The 21,656-nt window shown below is 30.8% G+C and overlaps 1 protein-coding gene across 1 annotated transcript in view; it reads left to right on the forward strand.

Annotated features, from left to right (window-relative positions):
* The window catches only part of for (cGMP-dependent protein kinase for), a 328,386-nt gene that overhangs the window by 161,135 nt on the left and 145,595 nt on the right, over positions 1-21,656 (forward strand). The window contains exon 3 of the mRNA XM_088232398.1: positions 5,644-5,810. Coding sequence (XP_088088524.1) covers positions 5,644-5,810 — 167 coding nt within the window. The remainder of the gene's footprint in view (positions 1-5,643; positions 5,811-21,656) is intronic.

A 21,656-nucleotide genomic window follows, 5' to 3' on the forward strand; every position in this document is an offset into this window, starting at 1 on the left:
ATCTTATTGGAGACATCAACATCAACACTCTGGATTCAGAACATCAACATACTAGCTCATGGCGTACTGAGCCCCATAAGTCGACCGTGGAAATACTACTGGAACTTGCATAGATCACATAATGGTCAAGTCGAATAAAGACTTTAATACGGTCCACTATAACCGACCATTACACTCTCATTTTTACAAGTCAAACAGATCACACCCAGAATTCTCAAACTTACTCCTCAATAGTACTAAAATAGACCATGATAAACTAACTGACTCGTTGAAATCGAAAAATTGAGATAAACTTTACTCAATCAGCGACCTAGAAGATAAAAAAAATAGCAACAAAACAGCTCCTGATTGTGATAGATTTCCTTTAAGTTTTGACAAAAAGAAAACAAGAGGCAGAACTCTTAAGCTCTGGAACGACCGGTATTTGGTGAAACTACTGGACAGGTAACTAAAATATTTTTTCCACCAATCTTTCATGCTTTTGATTTCAAGAAAACGCAGCGAGTCGGCTACGAACTGACTCAAATCTTATCTTGTAAGATTGACATATAGCAACAGATATTGAGAACATTTTAGAGAAGGAAATATGGAAGTCTAGACATTAACAGAGCTTGTGCCCTGTCATTCGCGAGACTGTCGTTGTGCAAGTTCTCCAAAAATATACAATTATTGTAAATGTATTATTTGTTAGCGTACTTTGGATATTTTATTCGAGTACGAAATATTCGAAATCATATTGCTAGGAAAAGTTGAAGGAAAACGCGGTGTAGGAAGAAGGCGAATCTTCTGGCTTGAATAAAGTAGTTCCACCGAAGTTCAATATTCAATTCACAATGCATGATGATATTTATTTATTTATTATTTCATAACAGTAGGATGTCCATATTTTCCATAAACACTCAATTTATATGAAAATATTCATTACTCAATTTTGACAAAAAGTGAGATACGCCTTTTTGAAAATGGACGATGATATTAGATATCTTCAATTGGGATACTTTTTACATTAAGTGGGAGCATTTTTAACGTAATTTGAAAATACTCTGGAAAATAAAATTTAATTAAAATAATAAATAAATGTGAAAACTGTCATATTCATTTCAATGTTCCGCATTATTTGTTCAGTTTGTTTTTTTATTTATATTTCATTTGAACACGACAATTTATACACGTAATAATTTAAATTTTGTTTAAATATACAATTGAGGCAACTTGCATAGATGTGACATACACGTTCATAATCTTAACTTCCGTTTTAAGTATATGATATTCTCACGAAGCGAGTCTCAAAACTTTGTGTTATTTTTAAACTCTTTATATTCTAAAGCCTATTAATCAATAAATATATTTACACCTATATATTTCATAATAAAATAGGTTTTAAAGTATTTTTTGTATTCGCAGATCTCTTGAATTTTGAATTTGTTTGAAATTTTATTTATTTATTAAATTACAACACAATACACATGTTGACATAGTATTATTTTATCACTAAATGAAGAGATACAGTTTATAGTGATACGGTCAGGAATGACCCATGCATAGTATGTTCCAATTCTAAATATTTCATTATTATTCGATACTTTTATGGAACATTAAAAAAAGTTATATATCAATTGGTTTTTGACATAAATAAATGCCTTTAACAGTAGAAAAGTGATTTTGCCTAAATATAAGTCGAATGTACATGTAAATATAAGTTATTACATCATTACAATGGAATTCCATCAAGAATTGTCAATAAATAATTTAAATAAAATATTTATTTACTTGTAAATGCCACGGGGCTTTTACACGGAAAAGTAAATCACAATATACCTACACAAAAAAATTATAAGTAATAGGTGTACAAATGTAAACACTTAACAAAATAGTGTAAAAATCGTATTATTTAGTCAATTCCCAACAAGGAAATTCAGAGCTACGGGAAATTGGTTGTAATTTTTGTTTTCTTACACGCGGTTAAAAAATAAGCATTCAATTGTTCGGCGTAGTTTCTTGAAAATGTGTGAAAAAATGAATTTAAATTATGAAAAAAAAATTAACTACATACATTGAACTACGTCACAAGTTCTTCCGAATCAACCAGCAATAGAGTGTTGTAACAGATTTTTGGTTTCCGGGAAGCTCCAATCAGCAGAAGTCACCTACGAGAATTTGTGACGTCACGGGCGGAGTGAATTACAAATAAAAAATTTAAAAAAATCTTAGCGCTGAAAATACGATTGATATAAACAAATATTAATCTTAATTGATTAACAAATAATTATATCAAATATTAACAAATATAAAAACACTGAACTGCCCCTTGATTAATTTTTAGAATAAATGACTAGATCATCAACGGCGAGGTATAAAACAAATATTAATTATCGCTGTCTTCATTTTCCTTTCAATTTCTGATGAACACGTTTTAAAATGTTGATTAATAGATTTCAATAGATAAAAAATATCACATTCAATAACACTGACTACACAAAAAATATATGAATATACAAATGAGGCTGGTTGCGGTTCTGTGGTAGACTGTAAACCGAGGTTCGAACGCCGTTCTTTTACGACTTGTTTCTAACGTGGTTATTTACTAACGGAAAATGCCTCTATAATCAAAATATTCGTAACGCGAACATTTCCATTAATTAAAAAAAATGTATCCAACATTTTAGGTTACGTTTAATTCCGCAGTGTAATTTCTATGGAAAATTGGCAAAAGATGTATGATATTTTGCCGGTAAAACAGTTCCTATTTTTAAACTTCGTACAATTGTTGTAACCTCTGTCCCGATTTTCGTACTAAAATAGTATAATATGACATATCCAACATTTTGGGTTACGTTTATTTCCGCAGTGTAATTTCAATGGAAAAATTGGCAAAACTGTATGAAGTTTTGTCGGTAACACGGTACCTCTCTTTTAATATCGTTCAAATATAGTATATAATCGTAGCGTTGTTGCTATATTCGTACTTTAACAAAAATAAAACGCTTTTCCCGCTTCAAAACTATAGAATAGTTCTAAATTCAAATTGAAGATAAAGCAAATTGTCAACGAAAAGTACATACTCGTTATAACTCCTTAATAATCCTTGCTCGCGTTTATATATCGACAGTATTAATATTTTTATTTTGTTACTTGACCATGTTCATTTCAGCGTCACATTATTGAACTATTACGATAGCAAAATTATAAATAACTTTTTGTACATTTTGGGGCCGGTGTTTTTTTCTTAGTCATTTCATTTAAATTTAAGTTGAAAGTAATAAGACTCATCTCGTATTTTTTGCATATCTTCGTCGCAACAGATCATGGCAAGTTTTCTTTAAATATTTTTTTCCAAATAATTATTTCAGTGTTATAATCGAATCGTTAATTTCGAAAGCGACCAAAGCATGAAATCAAGGACGCTCCGTATTCGTTTTGTAATTCACTAGTTTTATATAGATTCCCTGGTATTAAATATGTACTTATTTATGCAATCAATTTATTAAAAACGTAATAATAATACTTTCTCCATGCCTGTTGTAATTTGTTCATCTCAATGACTCCCGAGGGAGTGAAATCCAGTATTTTGTCTACAAACTTTTGGACAAACTCAAATATTCTTATAATAATAAAAGGAAATTAAAATAATAAAATTTAAAAAAAGATTTTACAGGAGAAAGAAAAAACATACACCCAAAAAATAGTCCCATACGAATTGATATTTTACCGTCGTAATTTTAAAACCATACAAATAAAACTAGTTTGACTTGCATTTACTTAATTTGTGCCTTCCAATATAGTTTTAATGGATATTATAAATTTTTACTTTAGTCATTTTCGAAATTAACGATTCAATTTTAGTTTTAACTTAAAATTACGTTAAACTGCCACTTATTTTTTAATTACTATTTATATATTCGTAAAATAATTTATATTAAAAAAACAAGTTGTACACCAATAGACTTATTAAAAACAACATTTTGCTGTCTTCGCGGTGGCGACTATTGTCTTATGCACGAGGGTTCTGAGATCGATTTTCGCAAAATTACCATAATTTTATGTTTTTTTTCTCAAGCTTAGTATTGTTGTGCTATAATCTTTATAAGCGCTTAAAAAGTACACGCGTACATATATATTGTTTAAAAAGTAATGTTTATTATTTAATCAAATAAATTCTACCTACTTATCTGGAAAAAAAATATCAATAAACCTTCTACATTTAAATGTACTATTTCATTTATTCATAATCTTGTAAACGAATAACCTATCTCGAAGATGCCTACTTAGGCGAAAGCGCTCGTTGGTCAATGAACGAAAAAGTAAAACTAGATGTTTTATATTTTAGTTCAAAGTAAATACGTTAAGTCTAATAAAAACACCAAAGCCAGACACATTAATATCTATTTTTAAATGAAACCATCTGTTTTTATAAAGCTTCCTGAATTCGTAATTGAAGTTTATTTAATTTTATGCAAAATTCAGGTAAAATTGCCGGTGAACATTTTTTCCGTTGTGTATGTAATAAACAATGAAAAATAAATGATTTTTTAAAAATTTTGGTATGGTTCGACATGTTAATAAGAATTAATCTTAATAAAAAAAATATTCAGTATTCATCATCTATTACTACGCATAGCTTGACACTTGACTACTGAATGCTTGCCAATAGTTTACTGACGCCTAAAAAATACGGAAGAGAAATGTGTCACTTTTAAAAATGTAATTTTCATTTTATTTTGGCATTTCAGCTGAAGCTAAATACTCCGGAAGAATAATTAAAACAAATTTTCTTACAAAAAACTATGAATTCCGTTTAAATAACATATTTATTTACCTACCAAAGTTCGTTACATCTGTTTACCTATGAACCTAGGTACACATTTTCTCACAGACAAGTATTAATTGCGTTAAATCACATATTTATTTACATGCTAGAGTTTAATGCACTGCAGATGACCACCATTTTGAATATCATAAATTTTCTGCTCGCTCAAAAAAAACGCAATACGCGATATTAAAAAAATCTGCATGTCTCTAAATTTCGATCTTTAGTTACTTTCCGCTCGCATTCAGTCCGGCAAGAAGTCTTTGGAAAATATTGGCCGATTCCAATTTAATAAACTTCCCGATGAACTTATAAAAGAAAATTCCAGAAGTAAATCTCAAAGCGCAGCACCTAAAATATATTACTTTAATATTTTTAATTGTGATAGTTTTTGATTTAGCTTCTATAAATAGCGTATAAATATCGTGTTTTATGTTTAAAATATGTTTACTTACTATATTGGATTGCATTAATTGATATTATTTATTGTCACACAAACCTTTTTTATAATAATATTATTATTAATATTTTTTTACATGTATTGTTAAAAAATAAAAATTGTGAGAGCTTTTCAAATATTTTTTTTTGCTTTTGCATATTTTTTTGTAGGTAAATTAAAAAAAAACATTGTATGACATTATTTGATATTATTTACAGACAAGTAATGATTTTTTACTTTACTTTACTGACCATAAAAACAGTTGTGTAAGGGCTCTTTATCCTGTTTTATTCTGTTACCTTTCTTTTTTTAAACTGAAAGAGCATTATAACATTTCAAAACATCTTATTAATGTATAAATTTTTTTAAAGTAAAGTTTAAATAACATTTTTTACAGATCGCGTGACCTAATAAAGGCCGCCATTTTGGACAATGACTTCATGAAGAATTTGGAGCTGACGCAGATCAGAGAAATAGTGGACTGTATGTACCCGGTGGAATATGGTGCAGAGAGTCTCATCATCAAGGAGGGAGATGTCGGCAGCATTGTATACGTCATGGAAGGTAAGTCAACTTTTGTTATAAGGACAACCGCTATTTATTGAATATTATAAAGGTCACGATATATTATTTATGAATTTTAAATGAATATAATAACGTGCCTGTAGGCAGTTTTCTGTTTGCGACATCTATTGAGTAGTAGCGGAAAATAAATAGCTGAGACGCACTCCATTATAAAGCGCATTTCGGTGTTAATTTGGGTTGAAACTTTGATAACATTGGTGTGAAACTATGCTAAATGACATTTGAAGACTTTTTAAGGATCATACATTTTTCAAAGAAAAATTCGTTTTCATATCAATTTGAACATGGTTTATTTTTGCAGGATACATATCGAAAATAGCTTGAATACCCGCTAAAACATATATACAATATATTAAATGCCTAGTCCTCGAGATTGAAACAGGTATTGACAGATAGATGCTCTTACGCACGGCTGATTTATAACGCGCTTGAGTACATTTTACGACAGTATATTATAATAAGTTGATTTGACTTATTATGAATAATTAGACAGTCGACACTTATAAACCTGTGATTGAAATTATACGATATACTACCAGGTAAAACTTAACAAAATACTAAGACAGCATTTACAAAAAATATCACTATCAATAGAATATGAATTTAAAAAAGATAAATTATTTTGTAAAATGAATGTAATCCGTAAGGGCTTATAAATATATTTGTGATAAATAAAAAAACTAGGACTAAACGGGGTTTTTATATTTTTGAATAATGTTTGACTTATTATTATATTCTGATATTTGTGTACCTCATTTGAATAAATCATCTTATGACAAAATAAATCGTTTTACCAAAAAGTTAAAATACCGTTTTAAGACAAATTAAATTTAGTACTGAAAAGATTTTTTAAAGCGCCCTTGAGGAGTTATATTAATGGCGCTAAATAAATTATCCTTAATAACAATACGTACTTACGTATCACGACAGCAGAAAATCTTTCGATGTTTGCCTTTAATTAATTGGGAAAATTGCATTGCTTTCCTCGGTTACATGGTAATCTAACCATGTAACTGACAAATTCCACGCAAATATCGCACGAGAAATTAATTTATTTTGCATTTTTTTTACTAAATGAACGCCTTACTGAACAGTGGCCACAACCTGCATTGATTTACATTCTTTGTTTTATTATTTATTTAACTTTTTGTACATAATGTTATTTGTTCATTGGCGGGCTTATTGCCAAATGGCTATTTCTTCCAACCAACCAATTATTATTGTCGAGATATTAATTGACATTGTTTATTTAATGCTTCTAGTTATAATAGTTGATATCTAAATAATAGTTGATATCTAATAATACATACTCGCATAAAAGTATACATACATATATACATAAATAATAGTTAAAAAAACATTATTCGATTGGACTAACGAATTATGAAGAAGTTTAGTGTTTTAAAAAATATATTTGTTTGTTTGTTAATAGACTATCATGCTAAGCCAAATAAATGTTTAATTACTCCGCGCGTGACGTCACTAGTTGTCTTCGGTGAATTGTCTTGATTAGTGGGTTGGCTTCTCGTAAACCGAAAATCTATTACAACGCTATCATTGGTTGATTTAGAAGAACTTGCTACGTCATTCAATGTAGTTCATTTTTATTATTTTTTTAATGCATTTTAGAGAAACTTCACTGTACAATTAAATGCTCTTATTTTTACCGCATGTAAGAAAACATTTTTACATCTAAATTCCCGTAGCACTGAACTTCCTCATCAAGGCTCTGCTTAAACATGTGAAATTCCTAGCTAGTCGGAACCTGAAACAAAAATCTGTGTACATTGTAAAACTGTGAAATAAATAAAATGAAATAAATTTTTAATACGAGTCCTGGACTTTTGAAAAATTTGGACATTTCATTTACCCACTTGTATTGTTCACGGAAAATATTTCATGCTGGCCTTTGAAGGACATTTGCAATACAATTTTTATATTCGACATACGTATGCCGCATGTGAATAATGTTTAGCATAAATCCTACACATTTAACATCAACGCCTATTTGAGATAATATTAGACAAGAAAAATCACATGAAATCACCTTATCGCCGATGTTTTAATTTACCAAGCTGAAACTTGTGATACGATTGTGTGATTTTGGCCTTTTCCTTACAAAATTCCTTCAGGGACATTCAACAATGCGTTACGCCTGTTTGGGTATCACGGTCACAATCGATTAGGAAAGCTTTCCTGTACATAAGTCAGTGCCTACGTATTCTACTCACAAAGGTAAAATAGAGTAGATGCATATTTCAACAGAGATAGAGAGCTTTTTAAAGAAGAGAATATGGAATTACGGGTATCTGCTGAACGCAGTTATGCAGAAAGCAGCCTGTCCACAATTTCGAAAAAATGAGATATTGATGTTATCGGGTGCAGTAAGGTCAATTCTATGTCCTGCTAAAAACAGCAAGAACGTTTTAATACAAAAAATTGTTTTAATCACCTTTTGAAAATGGTGTCCATCACAAAAACGACATTTCTCAATTTGCAGTAAACACCCACAGCACTAGGAAAATCTTAACGAATTAAAAAAAATATTAAAACTGGTCAAACATATAATTAGATTCATGTTTGTAACATAAAAAAACTAATGTACTCATTGTTTATCATTTGTCAAAGTCAAAAACATTCCAACTGTTGTGTAGATTTGTTTATTCGCTCATTTCACAAAGGTGCTATTATCTCAGTTTCACTTTTTTATGGCTGGCTGTTTTCTGCATAACTACGTTCAGTTAAGGTCCGGTGTTCGCCACCATCATTGCGATGACATTTTTGTAAACTATCGTATGTTGATAACATTAATTTGCAGAAGAGTTTAACGACGCGACGCCGATTGCTATTATTTTTTAAAACATTTATTTGAAGTTTATACTTAGTGTATCGTTTTGCATTATAAAAGTATGTATGTCCATAATCTTCACTTTTTAACTAGCCGTTCTGAAAAGTTGATATTATCAATTTAGGATATTTTGTGCATATGCCATCGTTAGTATATTAAATAAATGTGCAAATGTGATCGTGTTGTTAAGCTTAAGATAATGGTGACCTCTTTTCTTCATGCCATTGGTCAGCGGGAGTCGAATCACTATCGAAAGAAGTAAACAATTGTGGCAAAAAACAATTTCTGTTTCTGTTTAAACTCTCGTAATTTTATATGGTGTAAGATTTTATTTTTAATTTAAAGATGTAAATGACATACAGTTCGCTTAAATCTTAACTTTTGGTTATAAGTGCGTGACGTAACGTATACAATATTATTGTATGCCTATACATGAACGAAATTAGCATATTTACTTGCTTCACCGACAGGCACTAACATATTTACTTAGGCTTATTAAACATTCGAACGCACTGAACTTTTATTGTTTTTACGGAACTTATGTTTAAAAAAATTGCCGGTCTTAGTGCGGGGTACCTAATCAGACTGGCAACGATAGTGTAATTTAAAAAAAAATATATATTATATGGATATAAATGTGTGAGTACTCTTTGTAACGGGTCTGTCAAGGTGTAGTTTATTTGGCTCTATTGAAAAAGTTAATAAGTTTCAGTTTAACAGTCTGGACCTGTAATCCGGATATGTATGTTTATCTGTTTTTTGTAAACAAATAAATAAATTACTAAAACCATGTATGTTTGCTGATTTTTTCAAAATCATTTTATTAAAATTGTAATTGTAAATAGACAGATGCGTATTTTATTATACAGTAGAACTCTGTTTGTCCGAACTCCAGTCATACGAATTCCCAAATATCCGGATCATTATCAGGAAATAAATAAAAAGTTGGAGATGTTATACGAGTAATAACAAATAAAAAAGTTTCTTCGACATCTTTTGCTGGGCCACGGTTACAACGCTGTCTCCATCTGTACATATCGAGATAGTATAAAGTAACATTAATATTTATGTACAAAAATGTGTATATTTTAATGAAAACTCGAAACATCTTCGTCGGCAACTTGTAATTAAACATTTTTAGAAAAAAAAATGTAAACATATTCTATTTTTCATACACATAACTTAATTTTAGTTTGTATTTTATTTTTATTTAATTTTAGTTTAGATAAATTGAAGATAAATTTTGACTTCTCGTTAGAATAGAGCCCTGTACATGTTAAAAAAAGTTTTTAATGGCATTTCAATTCGTTGTATTATTTCAAAAGCAACAAAAAGGTGATCAAAATTTAAAAAAATAATAAATATTAACGTTCTTATAATATACCCAAATATTTCAATTATGGTGGCCATTTTCAACAAAATGTAAATAACTCACTATTGGAAAATGGAATCCAAGTTGGGGTAAAGTATGGTTCAAACCTCGGACCTCTGATCCCTGAGTCAGCAATAGCCACGGGACCATAACCCGATTAAATTTAATGCAAGATAACCCAATTTTCGGATCTCTACATATCCAGATAACGTCTGGCACTCGTTAATCCGAATAATATTAGTTTTACTGTATGTTCATATTTTGAATATACTAAACTAATACTGTCTTTTATCATGTCTTTTACTAACCAAAAAAGGCGGGTAGGTAGGAAGAAGTTGCCTTTATATGTTTATAAATTGTTTATGTACATGAAGTGTTAAATAAATCAATAAACCAGCTATTATGGCTTTGAATAACAAGTGAACAAACGGAATGTGTCCCAATATAGAATTATCGTGATGCTGACGTCTAGTTAAAAGAAAACAGTGTCTCCAAGTCGATTTCTTTAGAAACCTTCGCCATTCCAGTCATGCTCGTTTTGTCCCGTGATAACTATAGCGACTCATTCGTGCTAAGACAAAATTATCACTTGCTTGATCGTATAAGGCAAATTGCACGTTGCCAATAAATTATAGCGGATTTTGATAAATTACATCCACTCGAAACATACATTGACCGATCGTAATCTGTGTTTATCGTATGTAAAAAAAATAATTCAGTGCTCATTTAATAGGATGTGATTTGAGGCTTTTTCTTTATGACTTTATTATTCGGGTTTTTTGCCATATGTTGTCCGTGTATCTTGCCGATAGACAGAATAATGTATAACCATAGATATATGTACATATGTATACACTAGTAAGCACCCGTCTTGCGTTCCATTTAACCTAAGTTCCGGAACCTAACTTGTAGTCCTTAAAAAGCAGCGTAAAAAGGCGTGACATACAGCTCTGAATTCACTGTAAACTGGCATAGACAGTTAATCTTTTTTACTCTTCTGCGCGTTTTACACGGCAATTTACACGCGACAACGCTCATTTTTCGGTTTCATGATATGAAAATATCGTTCTATGAAGCGTAATATCTTTTTAATTTTACCTTAGTATGTAACACCATATATCCGAAAATGGCCAAAAATGATATTTTGGGTTTTTCTGTTAGGACATCAAATAATCTACATGTGTATAAAACTTGTATATTCGTACAGTGTTCTATCAATAAAAAAATGCATATTGAATAAAATCATCCCTACCATCCGCTACTGAAGTAAAAACTGTTTTTACTCTCACCTGAACAAAAGTAAGTTTGGTACTTTTTCAAGTTAGGCCAACGACATGTATCTGAAAGCCGGTAAAAATTCAAGAACTGAGATATGAATTAGGCATTTCTTAAATAATTATATTTGTGTTTGGATAATTTAATTTAACGAAAAACTATTTTTACAAAATTACAATATAATTACAATTTACACACTGTTCTGTAAGTGCATAGACTTCCATATTCCTTCTCTAAATGGGCGAAATCCTGTATGTCTACAAACATTCGGACAGACTCAAAACATTATTTTATAATTACAATGTCCATAAATGAGACTATCCTAAACAGAGAACACTCCGTTTTATTTCCTGTTATTAAATATGTATACTTATTTTATGCAATAAATTTATAAAATAAATACATAAATATTGCCGCCTAACTAGATAAATGTCCGTTCGAAGGTTACCAGATATTGAAATTAGTTTAAATTAAGGATGTGATTATGAATGGGAGTGAAATCCAGTCTTATCTACAAACATTTGGACGTACTCAAAATATTGCTGATTAAACTGATAATTGGTATTTTATAGTTGAGTTTTTTTTTTCTTCTTAAAACCTTATTTTTTTGTTTGGTCGTTGTTTTAACGGTTCGATCATGCAATTCGGAAGAAATGTTTTTTAAACCTTTCTTCACGTCAATTACATTTTCCTTAGAAACGCTTCATAGGAAAACTTTCATGGTTTTATTAAGTTTCCCGTAATTACATTACAATATTTTCTTTTTCATGAATATTCGTAATTGTAATAATTATCCGATTGAAATAGAAAGTGACATGCTGGACAGATATAAAAATATGTATATTTTTTATTAATATCCCTACAGAGATGAGGTAGAATTTTTCCAAATTCAGGATTATGGATATTCGAGCGTTTACAGGGCTTATGACCTGTCATTGGCTGGGTTAAGTGGCCACTTTACGTTTTACAACATTCCCCATTCCGCTTATTAGCGAATATCGACACAGGTAACATTTTGATTTTTGTATATATCTTATTAAATGAGAAACCATTCACTAGCGTGTTGGAGCGCCATCTATGTATTGATATTGAAGTTAAGTATTTTTAATTAGCATATTACTTTATTTTATGTATTTTGTTAGCAATAATAAAAAATAATAAAAAATATATATACCTACTCCCCCTCGGGAGAAATCCAGATTTGTGTATGTACAAAAAATACACATACCAAAAAATAAAAATATGTATGCACTGTCTCTTATTGTAAATAAAAACATATGGTTTTAATAATGAAGATATTCATTGATTTACATTTTGTTTAAATATTATATCAGCTTATATAATTATGATTATGTCTGTGTCTAGGCGGATGAAAAATACTATTCTGCTTGCGAAATGGCACCAGAACCCTGGATGAATATTTGCATTCGCCTACCGTGCTACCTTGAGGTCCCGGGTTTGATTTCTGTCACAGTTGAAGTGAAATATTTGTTTTAAAGGCGGTTAAACAATTCAATATTAACATGTCGACCTTGCTAGGGATCGATCCCGGGACCTCAGGCATAGTAGAAAAACTCACCTCCAGTAGATTACAAGGACTAATATCTCCTCGAGTTCTTTTTTAAAAATTTTTTAACTTGTGGGTAGCCACGGAGTCGAAAACACTCGTCCAGGGTTCTGGTTTATTTTTGCAAACGGAACTGTGTTTTAAAATTATCTGTCGTTCCGTAACTTTTATTATTTTATTCATTAAACGCCCAGAGGGCTTTTACAATGCAAAGTTGCTAACAAAATACAAATAAAGTTTACGAACAATAATATGCTAAGGGGTCCGGTCAAGGATAATTACTTAAGAATTACGCGTCCGCTGGTCTTACAACATGTCCTGCCATTTTTATTTAATTATAGTTTCTGTACTATTCAATTGCATAATATAATTGTAATAATTAGTGCGAAGGTAGGCATTTGTTAATTGTTCTCAAGAATCGTTTATTCAATGGGCATTTAAAATAAAATGTGGTTATAGTTTTGTATAACGATTGTTCAGATCAGATATTCCCAACCTTTTTTGGGCCTAACATAATTGATTAAAAAAATATATTAGAGCGCTAGCACTCCTCATGGGTATCATAAGCTGCTTCCACAATAATCGAAATTAAATACGTTTCTTTTATACCTTTATACATATATTGACATTGGAAAAGAAAAAGTTGCAAAGCGACATATAGCAGCTTTACTGAACATCCAATTAAAGTTTTTTTTGTTTTTTTTTTATTTATAAAAAAAACTCATACATACGTATTATTTTTGTGTGATTCCTACATAATTTGATAAAAAAAATTAAAGTACGAGATTCTTCATTCATTAAAAAAAAAACTTTAATTTGCTCTCCTGTAAAGTTGCTACATGTCGCTTGACAACTTTTTTTTTTTAACCTTGAATACGATAACTTAAATAAACACAGGTTTTTTGAAATATGGATATATGCGACCTGTGTTTGTAATTTTGAATAAATTCAGCTCTCGGTACTTACGTCAATTTTGTAAGGACTACCACGATTTTACAATGAATTACTTGCGAAAATTCATATCATCGAGAAGAACGTCTGCTATAGGAATTGATGATTTTAGTACAAACTTATTTGTGTTGGTTCTAAGTTTTGCGCAAAGAGGCTGGTTTTCTTTGCGGTCATTCCCTTGATGTGTTAAGAACCAGAAATGCCCTTTAATATGTATCAGACCAGCAACCTTTTAATAACCCATTAATAAAGATACCTATGGTTTCGATTATGTTCCCAAAGGAAAAGAGTACGTTTTATATTTTTTCTATATAATAATTACGAAAAAGGGTTGAACAACATTAGTTCCGCGCTGTGACAAATTAGGAATGGTCGCATTTCAAAGCGTTTCCCCGCCATTAGAGCCTGCATGTAATTAAACGTTCCATACTGGCGTAAACTCCATTCTCATTTCTAGTTCCACGGAGTGGAGAAATCTGTAACAATACTGAAGGTACTTAATGCACCATTTAATTACCTACTGTTACACATACAGAGCATACCTAACTCAAGCGTGAATTCCCTAAGTCAATTTTAATTTAATAAAAGATGTTTTATTTATCTACTTTATTGGTTAACACGGTCGTTTAAAAACAGAAAAATATTTTATTATATTCTTAATAGTATAATTATGTAGTTGAACAATATTTTATAAATCAACATAACATAGGAAGAATGGGGCGAATATTAATTATCGGCCCGGCCGCTTAGAACAGCAATTCAAGAAACCAACAAGCCATTATGGAAGCGAAGCATGGAGTTGGAAAAAAAGGGACGAAAGTAGACTGAATGCTGTTGAAATGCGATCCCTCAGGCGAATGTGCGGAAAAACAATGTATGATAGGTGCCCTAATATCGAAATTAGAGCAGAATGCAAGGCTGAGTTAAGCATTATCGACAAAATTAAGAAAGGTCTTTTGCGATGGTTCGGTCATGTGGAGCGAATGAATGATGAAAGAACGGCTAAAAAGATTTATGATGCGAATGTGTCTGGTTGTAGAAGTCGAGGAAGGCCGAGAAAGACATGGCATGATCAAGTACAACAAATTCTTGAAAGTGGTCATGTGAAAAGTCGGAATAATCGACGTGCGTGCATGAGAAGATGTATGAATGTGAAGGAAGCAAAGGAAGTGTGCCAGGACAGAGTGGTGTGGCGTTCTATCCTCTCTGCCTACCCCTCTGGGGAAATGGCGTGATGGTTAGTTAGTTAGTTAACAAGCTATTATCCCCGAAAACGCCTAAATTTTTAAAAACAGGTTCTTCATCTTTAAAAATGCCTGTATTCCTTTATTTTATTTTTCTCAGCGAGGTGTAAATTTGAATTATTATTAAAAAAAATATAAATATTATTCGCACAAATTTATGAAGTCGATAATTATAGGATTTTAAATATTGCCCCCACTGTTCTAAAATGATTACCAAGTCATTTGAATTTTTGGACATTCGACAAAATTTTGTTTCATAATCTCAATTAGAAATGACTTTTATTTTTCGGATTGAATTTGGTTTAAGATAGTGAAAGTCAAAATAATAAACAATTGATTATACAAGTAAGTTACATAAATAATTTGCCATAATTCACAGATCGATTTGTTTTCGTATCTTCTTTGTAATAAAGCAAATAAATGGAACATTTCGAAATTCAATTACTGTCTTGGTTTCTCAATAGAAGACTTAATCTCCTTTTCATTATAGGTATATTATTTCCATTAAATAATTTTGATTGTATTTTTCAATGTACGTATTATATAAAATATTATTAGGTAATCGCTAAATTTGTCGGAGTAATTTCATTCAGGATTTCTTTTCGATTTGGAGCATGTTTTGCAAAATCTTTATTACACTGAGAAATGTAATATTCATTTCATATTATCTTGAGACGTTTTTGAATTTTTGGTATATCACAAACACCGTTGGCGTAGTGGATGTCCTGACGAAGATACGGGTACGTCTCGAAACCGTACGGGACGTAAAAAGTCGATGACGGGTTTAATATTAATATTTACTAACATTGATTAAAATGTCTGACCACAAAGTTAATGCTTTGAACATAAATAATATGTTTTTTTTTATTTTACTGTTTTTTTTTATATTAACAATGTAAAATATTTTATATTCGAAAGTAATTAAAGAGTCCTCTTCCGTAGGGAAATCTGTTCTGAGGAGAACTGTTTTTTTTAAAACTGAAATATTTTTTAAAAACTTATTTCACGTGTCATTCGAATATTTTTTTTATTTCTTCTATCCTAATTTTCTTCATCCAGATTTTGATTTCTCGTTTAACATATTGTTTGTTATCACTTAAATTAATTTTATGTAGAAGTATATTAAGCAATTGGACCGAAAAATAATTTTTGCACCTTTGTCTAAATGTTGTATTAAAGGGAGGAATATTGACAGTGATAATATTTCTTGTCGCCATTATATATTCATGTCCCTGAAAAGGGGGATGACGATGTCCATCTCCAAATCTGTCTATCAATATAATTTTAGCGTATATTCGGCATATCTCAGGTACATTAATGGCTTGAAAGGTTTATGAAATTGGGGTTCTTATTGCTACCTTGAGAAAAACTTTTATGATGCCTTTTTGTACTTCAATAATTCTTTTAAGATGTGTAGCTGAAGCGGATCCCCATCCTATTAGTCCATATTCTAAAAGAGATTTTTTAAATTAAATTATATTTGATGTATCCAGAAACAAATAAATTAATAATTATTTACGTCACAGAATGCTTTTAACGTACACACATTTTTTTACGATCACTGTATAAAAATTCACAAATAAAAACGAATGGTAGATTTACGAAATAAAGTTGATCGTGGACTCAGATTATCTTAGGAGGTGGAAAAGGGGAGGTTTTTCTATCTTGAAAAGTGTCCGAGGTTGACTAAGTATTTTTCTCCATGATTTGATGAACGGTACCGTATGTTCGACTTTTTGGCTAGTGGTTGAAATACTTGATTTGGTTGTCTCGTGTTCCATTTGTGATAAAATTGACAATATGCTTATTTCAAGTGTGTTTTATAATTTCCCTGCGTTGGATTAGTTGAGGCGTAAGACTAATAATTTTTAATTCGCGTAACAAATTATCTGCATTAAAGCAGTACATAAGTAATGATGTATTCTGCACTTATATTTTATATATTTATTTCAATCATCAGTTTTAATGCTAGTATTCAATCATCAATACCACATTTACAATAAATCAATAATGTTTACAAATAAAAACATGATTGTATTATTGCTTGTATTGTGTTATGAAAATACTATTTTTCTGTTTATTACGAGTAATCCATAGCTAATATAACCTCTTACAATGTCAAACATAATAACTTTCTCAATTTGCCATGATGATCGAAATAAAACAGTTAGATTCATGCAATGAAGTGAAAGCAGTAGGTAATTCAAGAGTTATTTTATTTGTCATTATACTTTCAATGATAGTGTAGTGACTACAGAGTATAATTTTTCTATGCTGAATTTGTGTGTAGCAGCTGTATGAATGCGTATATAAGTACAGATAGACCAACACAGATCGTTGCGATATTGATTCACTTCAATCAAATATCCGGTTTAAAATGAACATAAATTCTGAAATAATAAATTATATGCTTCTTACGCTGATTTAATTACAATTTCCTTATTAGACTACTTTCTACTATGATTATCTATTTTTTCTTTCAATCGTTGCTACGGTATTTTATCAAATAGTTTAAAAATCAATAAATGGTTGATTTAAACTCTCGTGAACTTGATTAACAGTTCCGCAAAGGGTTAGGAAAAAAATCATTGCATAAAAACGAATTTAACTTCGAAATTCCATTTCAAAACATGGAAATCTTACACATATTTCTTTTGAAACGCTCTTAGTGTAAAATATTTTGAAATTTATAATAACTATGATTGCATGAAATAACGTGTTCTTAAACAGAAGCAAATGTTTTTGATGGATCGCATTACGAATAAATCCATTAAATGCAACAATGTTTTGAGTATGTCCAAACGTTTGCAGACTGGTTAGATAGGGAGATATTTAGAAATAAATTTGTTGCAATAGAGAGGGAAAAAAAAATTGAGAAAGGAAAGTCGAATCATTTACAGGGCTTATGACCTGTCATTTGCTGGTTCAAGTGGCCACTTTACACACTGTGTAACATTCACCATTCTGCCTATGTTTGAAAATCCACATTTCCTTAACTCTTCCATCTGTTGAATTTTGTGAAGTATAAGAGCTCCAATTAGTTTAATCAACAATCTTTTAAATATGTCCAAATGAAAATGCCTAGACTTCCATATTCCATATTGAATCGGGTTGTGGTCTCGTGGTTAGTGTTGCGGACTCACGGATCAGAGGTCCGAGGTTCGAACCCCACTCTACCCTAACTTGAATTCCACTTTCTAAAAGAGAGTTATTTAAAACTTGTTGAAAATGGCCACCAAATTGAAATATTTGGGTAAATTATAAGAACGCTAATATTCCTTTAAAAAAAATATAAAACAAAAATATTCCCTTCTCAAAAATGTTTTCCCTTTTCGTTGTAATATGTTTGAATCTAAACAACTCTCCAACACATTTTTCAGGAGAGAACACTTTCTATTCCTCGACATGGCACATCATTGTTCATCTATTCCTTTTCCGTTCAAGCGCTAGACTTTGGAATGAGCTACTTCTTCATAAAAAAATGCACTTTCTCTTGAAACTTTCAAGAAACGCTTGAAACATTTAAACATATCCTCAGAATCCTGAACTCCCTGAATTTGACTATTTAAAAAAAAAAAAAAACCCTTTTTCTTTCTTTGGTTCCTCTTTCTCTCTCCTTCCAAACTCATTATCTGATTCCACATTCCTCAATCTTAATATGTAAAACATAATGAACTTTAAAAAAAAAATAATGCGCAAGCCTTATCTCCCAATTGAAAAACAGCCGTTATTTTTAGTAAATTAGTTTTTTTGAATATTTTATGTTTGTATCTTTTGATATATATTTATGGTTTTTTAGTAAAATTTTTTGACCAACTCTTATTTTGACTATTATGTTTTTTAGTTGCCTGGAAGTTATTGTTTTAGCAATAGGTCCGACAAAGTAATTATTCTTTGTACTTGAAGTTTTAAATAAATAAATTTGGACCTACTCAAAACATTGTTGAAATAATTATCTTTTTAAAGTAGGCTAATCCAAACTTTATACGTTGCAAGAAAGGGCAACAATAATTTTACTCCCGTATAAAAAAAAGTTTTTCCTGAAATGGCACCTGGAGCCTAAGACTGTTAACCTTACCCTCGGCGTAATAAAATGTATAAGATACGCTGCGATTACACTACCGATGCAGCGCTCTATTGCCCTATCCCCATCACTGGGTGCGGATAAGGAAATGCCGGTGATGAGTTTGGCTAAGAAATTGGCAAAGTTCTTTCGATACTGTAAACTGTTCAATACTGTAAACTTAAACTAAAGTACGGCCCAATGTATCATAAAGAAATTTTGTATTTTCAAACAAGTTTTTTATTTTATTTTCCAGAATCCGGCTAATTCAAGCGCCAATAATTAGTGTTCGAATTATTAAACCGATTAGTCGACCATTACGCGTCGATCTTATTTATATCTGAATATAGATAGATAGCTGTTATGTTCATTAATTTAATGAATTTAATTTAATTCTATAGTATGGTCTCCTAATTATAATTGAATTGAATCGGTGCAACGTAAATGTTATAAGTCGTTAAATTTTGAATCGGATCAAATACTTTCATAATAAACTATTATGATCGTCTAGAGTACTTTCATATCTTCAGTTTGGAATTCAGAAGGATTTTGGCTGGTTTGATATTCTTGCACAAATTAATATCCAACTGTATAGATGCCCATGATATCCTTGCTCAGATAAACCCTCATGTACTTCGCCGTAACATGCGTACCAATCCTGTCTTTGCTGTGGGAAATTATAAAACTAACATCGGATTCTTTTCCCCTCTGCCAAGGATCCTCAGAACAGTGAACGGAATCTCACTAAACGGTACTGTCGATGTGTTTCTACAGCAAGGGCAGGCATTAAAGAAGCAAGCGGTGTTGTCTCTCCTGACTCGCGATGTCACACTTGCCATGTCCGCCTAGATTATGCCATATTTGTACCTTTTGTTTATTATACATTTTGTAAATTTAAGTAGATTTTAAGACGGTTTAGCTTAAGTATTACTCATTAATGTCAATCTATTAGGGCTTACTTAAGGCTGTTGATCGGCTTTAAAAAAATACACTTAAACAATATCTACTGGGTTTTTGTATTGGCTGATAACTACAGACATTGGATTACAATAAAATTAAAAGTAAAAAAAAAAATAAATAGAGCATTGAATCCAGTCCTTGTCTACAAAAATTTGGACAAACTCAAAATATTGTTGATAAATCCACCTGGTCCATGAAGAAGTATAGAAAATGAAAATAAATTCAGGCGTTGCCTAGTATGTAGGTGTAATAATTCAATTAGATGAATTTCATCCGCATAAATAAAGGCTTCAATTCTTTAACTTCACAAACATCAACATATGAAAGAATTGAAGGAATATAGATGTTCGAATATGGGCAGAATGGTGAATGTTAAACAGTGTTACATTGGCTACTTAAACCGGCTAATGACAGGTCGTAAGCCCTGTACATGCCTAGACTTTTATATAACCTTATCTTAAATATTCTTCATCTCTGTTGTAAAAACGTATTTGTAAAAATTCAAAATTTAATCAAATGATACATGCACTCGCATATATAAAATATTATGAATTCCCTTTTACATTTTTATTTGAATTTGCATAAAATGATCTGGAGTTGCTGGTATGGCATTCCGTAAATGGTATGGAGGGTGAAACAAATCTCGATAGTTTACTTAAAACATTTTATTTAGACCGGTTTTTATTTTAAGATGCAAGTTTAAGCAAACAAAAAGACCATCCATATGGTTCTTATAAAAACTGAAGAAAAAGACTGCGTCATTACCGCTTTGTTTGTAATTCCGAAGTAAAGTCTTTTGTAGTGGTTATATTGTCTATCTTAACATTGCGTGGGTGGATTTACCTAAGAAAGAGTAAGTCAGTAATTGGTGTTTAGGTATTCAGCTCACTGAGGTAGTTAGTGCAGCGACTTAACCTCATTTGTTGTCACGGATGCCTCCAGTTTATATTGAGCCTTACTTATAAACCTAATATAAAGTTACGCCTAGGCGTAGTGGTAGAATAAGGATGGGAATACCATATTTATTATATTACTGTTTATAAGGATGGTATTCCCATCCGTATTTTACTACTATGCCTAGGCGTAACTTAATACCAATATTATGAATAAGTAAGGCAGATTGTATTTTATCGTCAAAAGATTTAATTTAAAAAATGAGAATGAGAATGGGAATGACGCAAAATATTTTTCAAAGATCAAAATTGACGTTTTCAAATTAAAATATGCCCTGTATCCATGTAAATGAAAGTGCAAATCGTCTATATAAATCGGTGCAAAATAAAATAACTTTGAGTTGTGTAAAAATAAACTGTATGTGTCCGGGCGGATCAAGAATACAGTTATGTGGGTGAAATTAAACCAGAATCCTGGACAAGTGTTTTTGACTCGATGTCTACTCTCAAGTAAAAATCCTGAAAAAGGTAATCGAGTGGAGAAAAGTCCGCCTCGTAGTCTAGTGGTTGGTGCGTTTACCTACTATGCTTGAGGTCCTGGGTCAACATGAAATATTTGTTTGTAGGGTGGTTTTACATAGCAATTTTTCAT

This window comes from Micrasema longulum, unplaced genomic scaffold (genome assembly GCF_059751315.1).
Source record: "Micrasema longulum isolate JH-2025_06_02 unplaced genomic scaffold, ASM5975131v1 h1tg000979l, whole genome shotgun sequence".
NCBI classification, from domain to species: Eukaryota; Metazoa; Arthropoda; class Insecta; order Trichoptera; family Brachycentridae; genus Micrasema; species Micrasema longulum.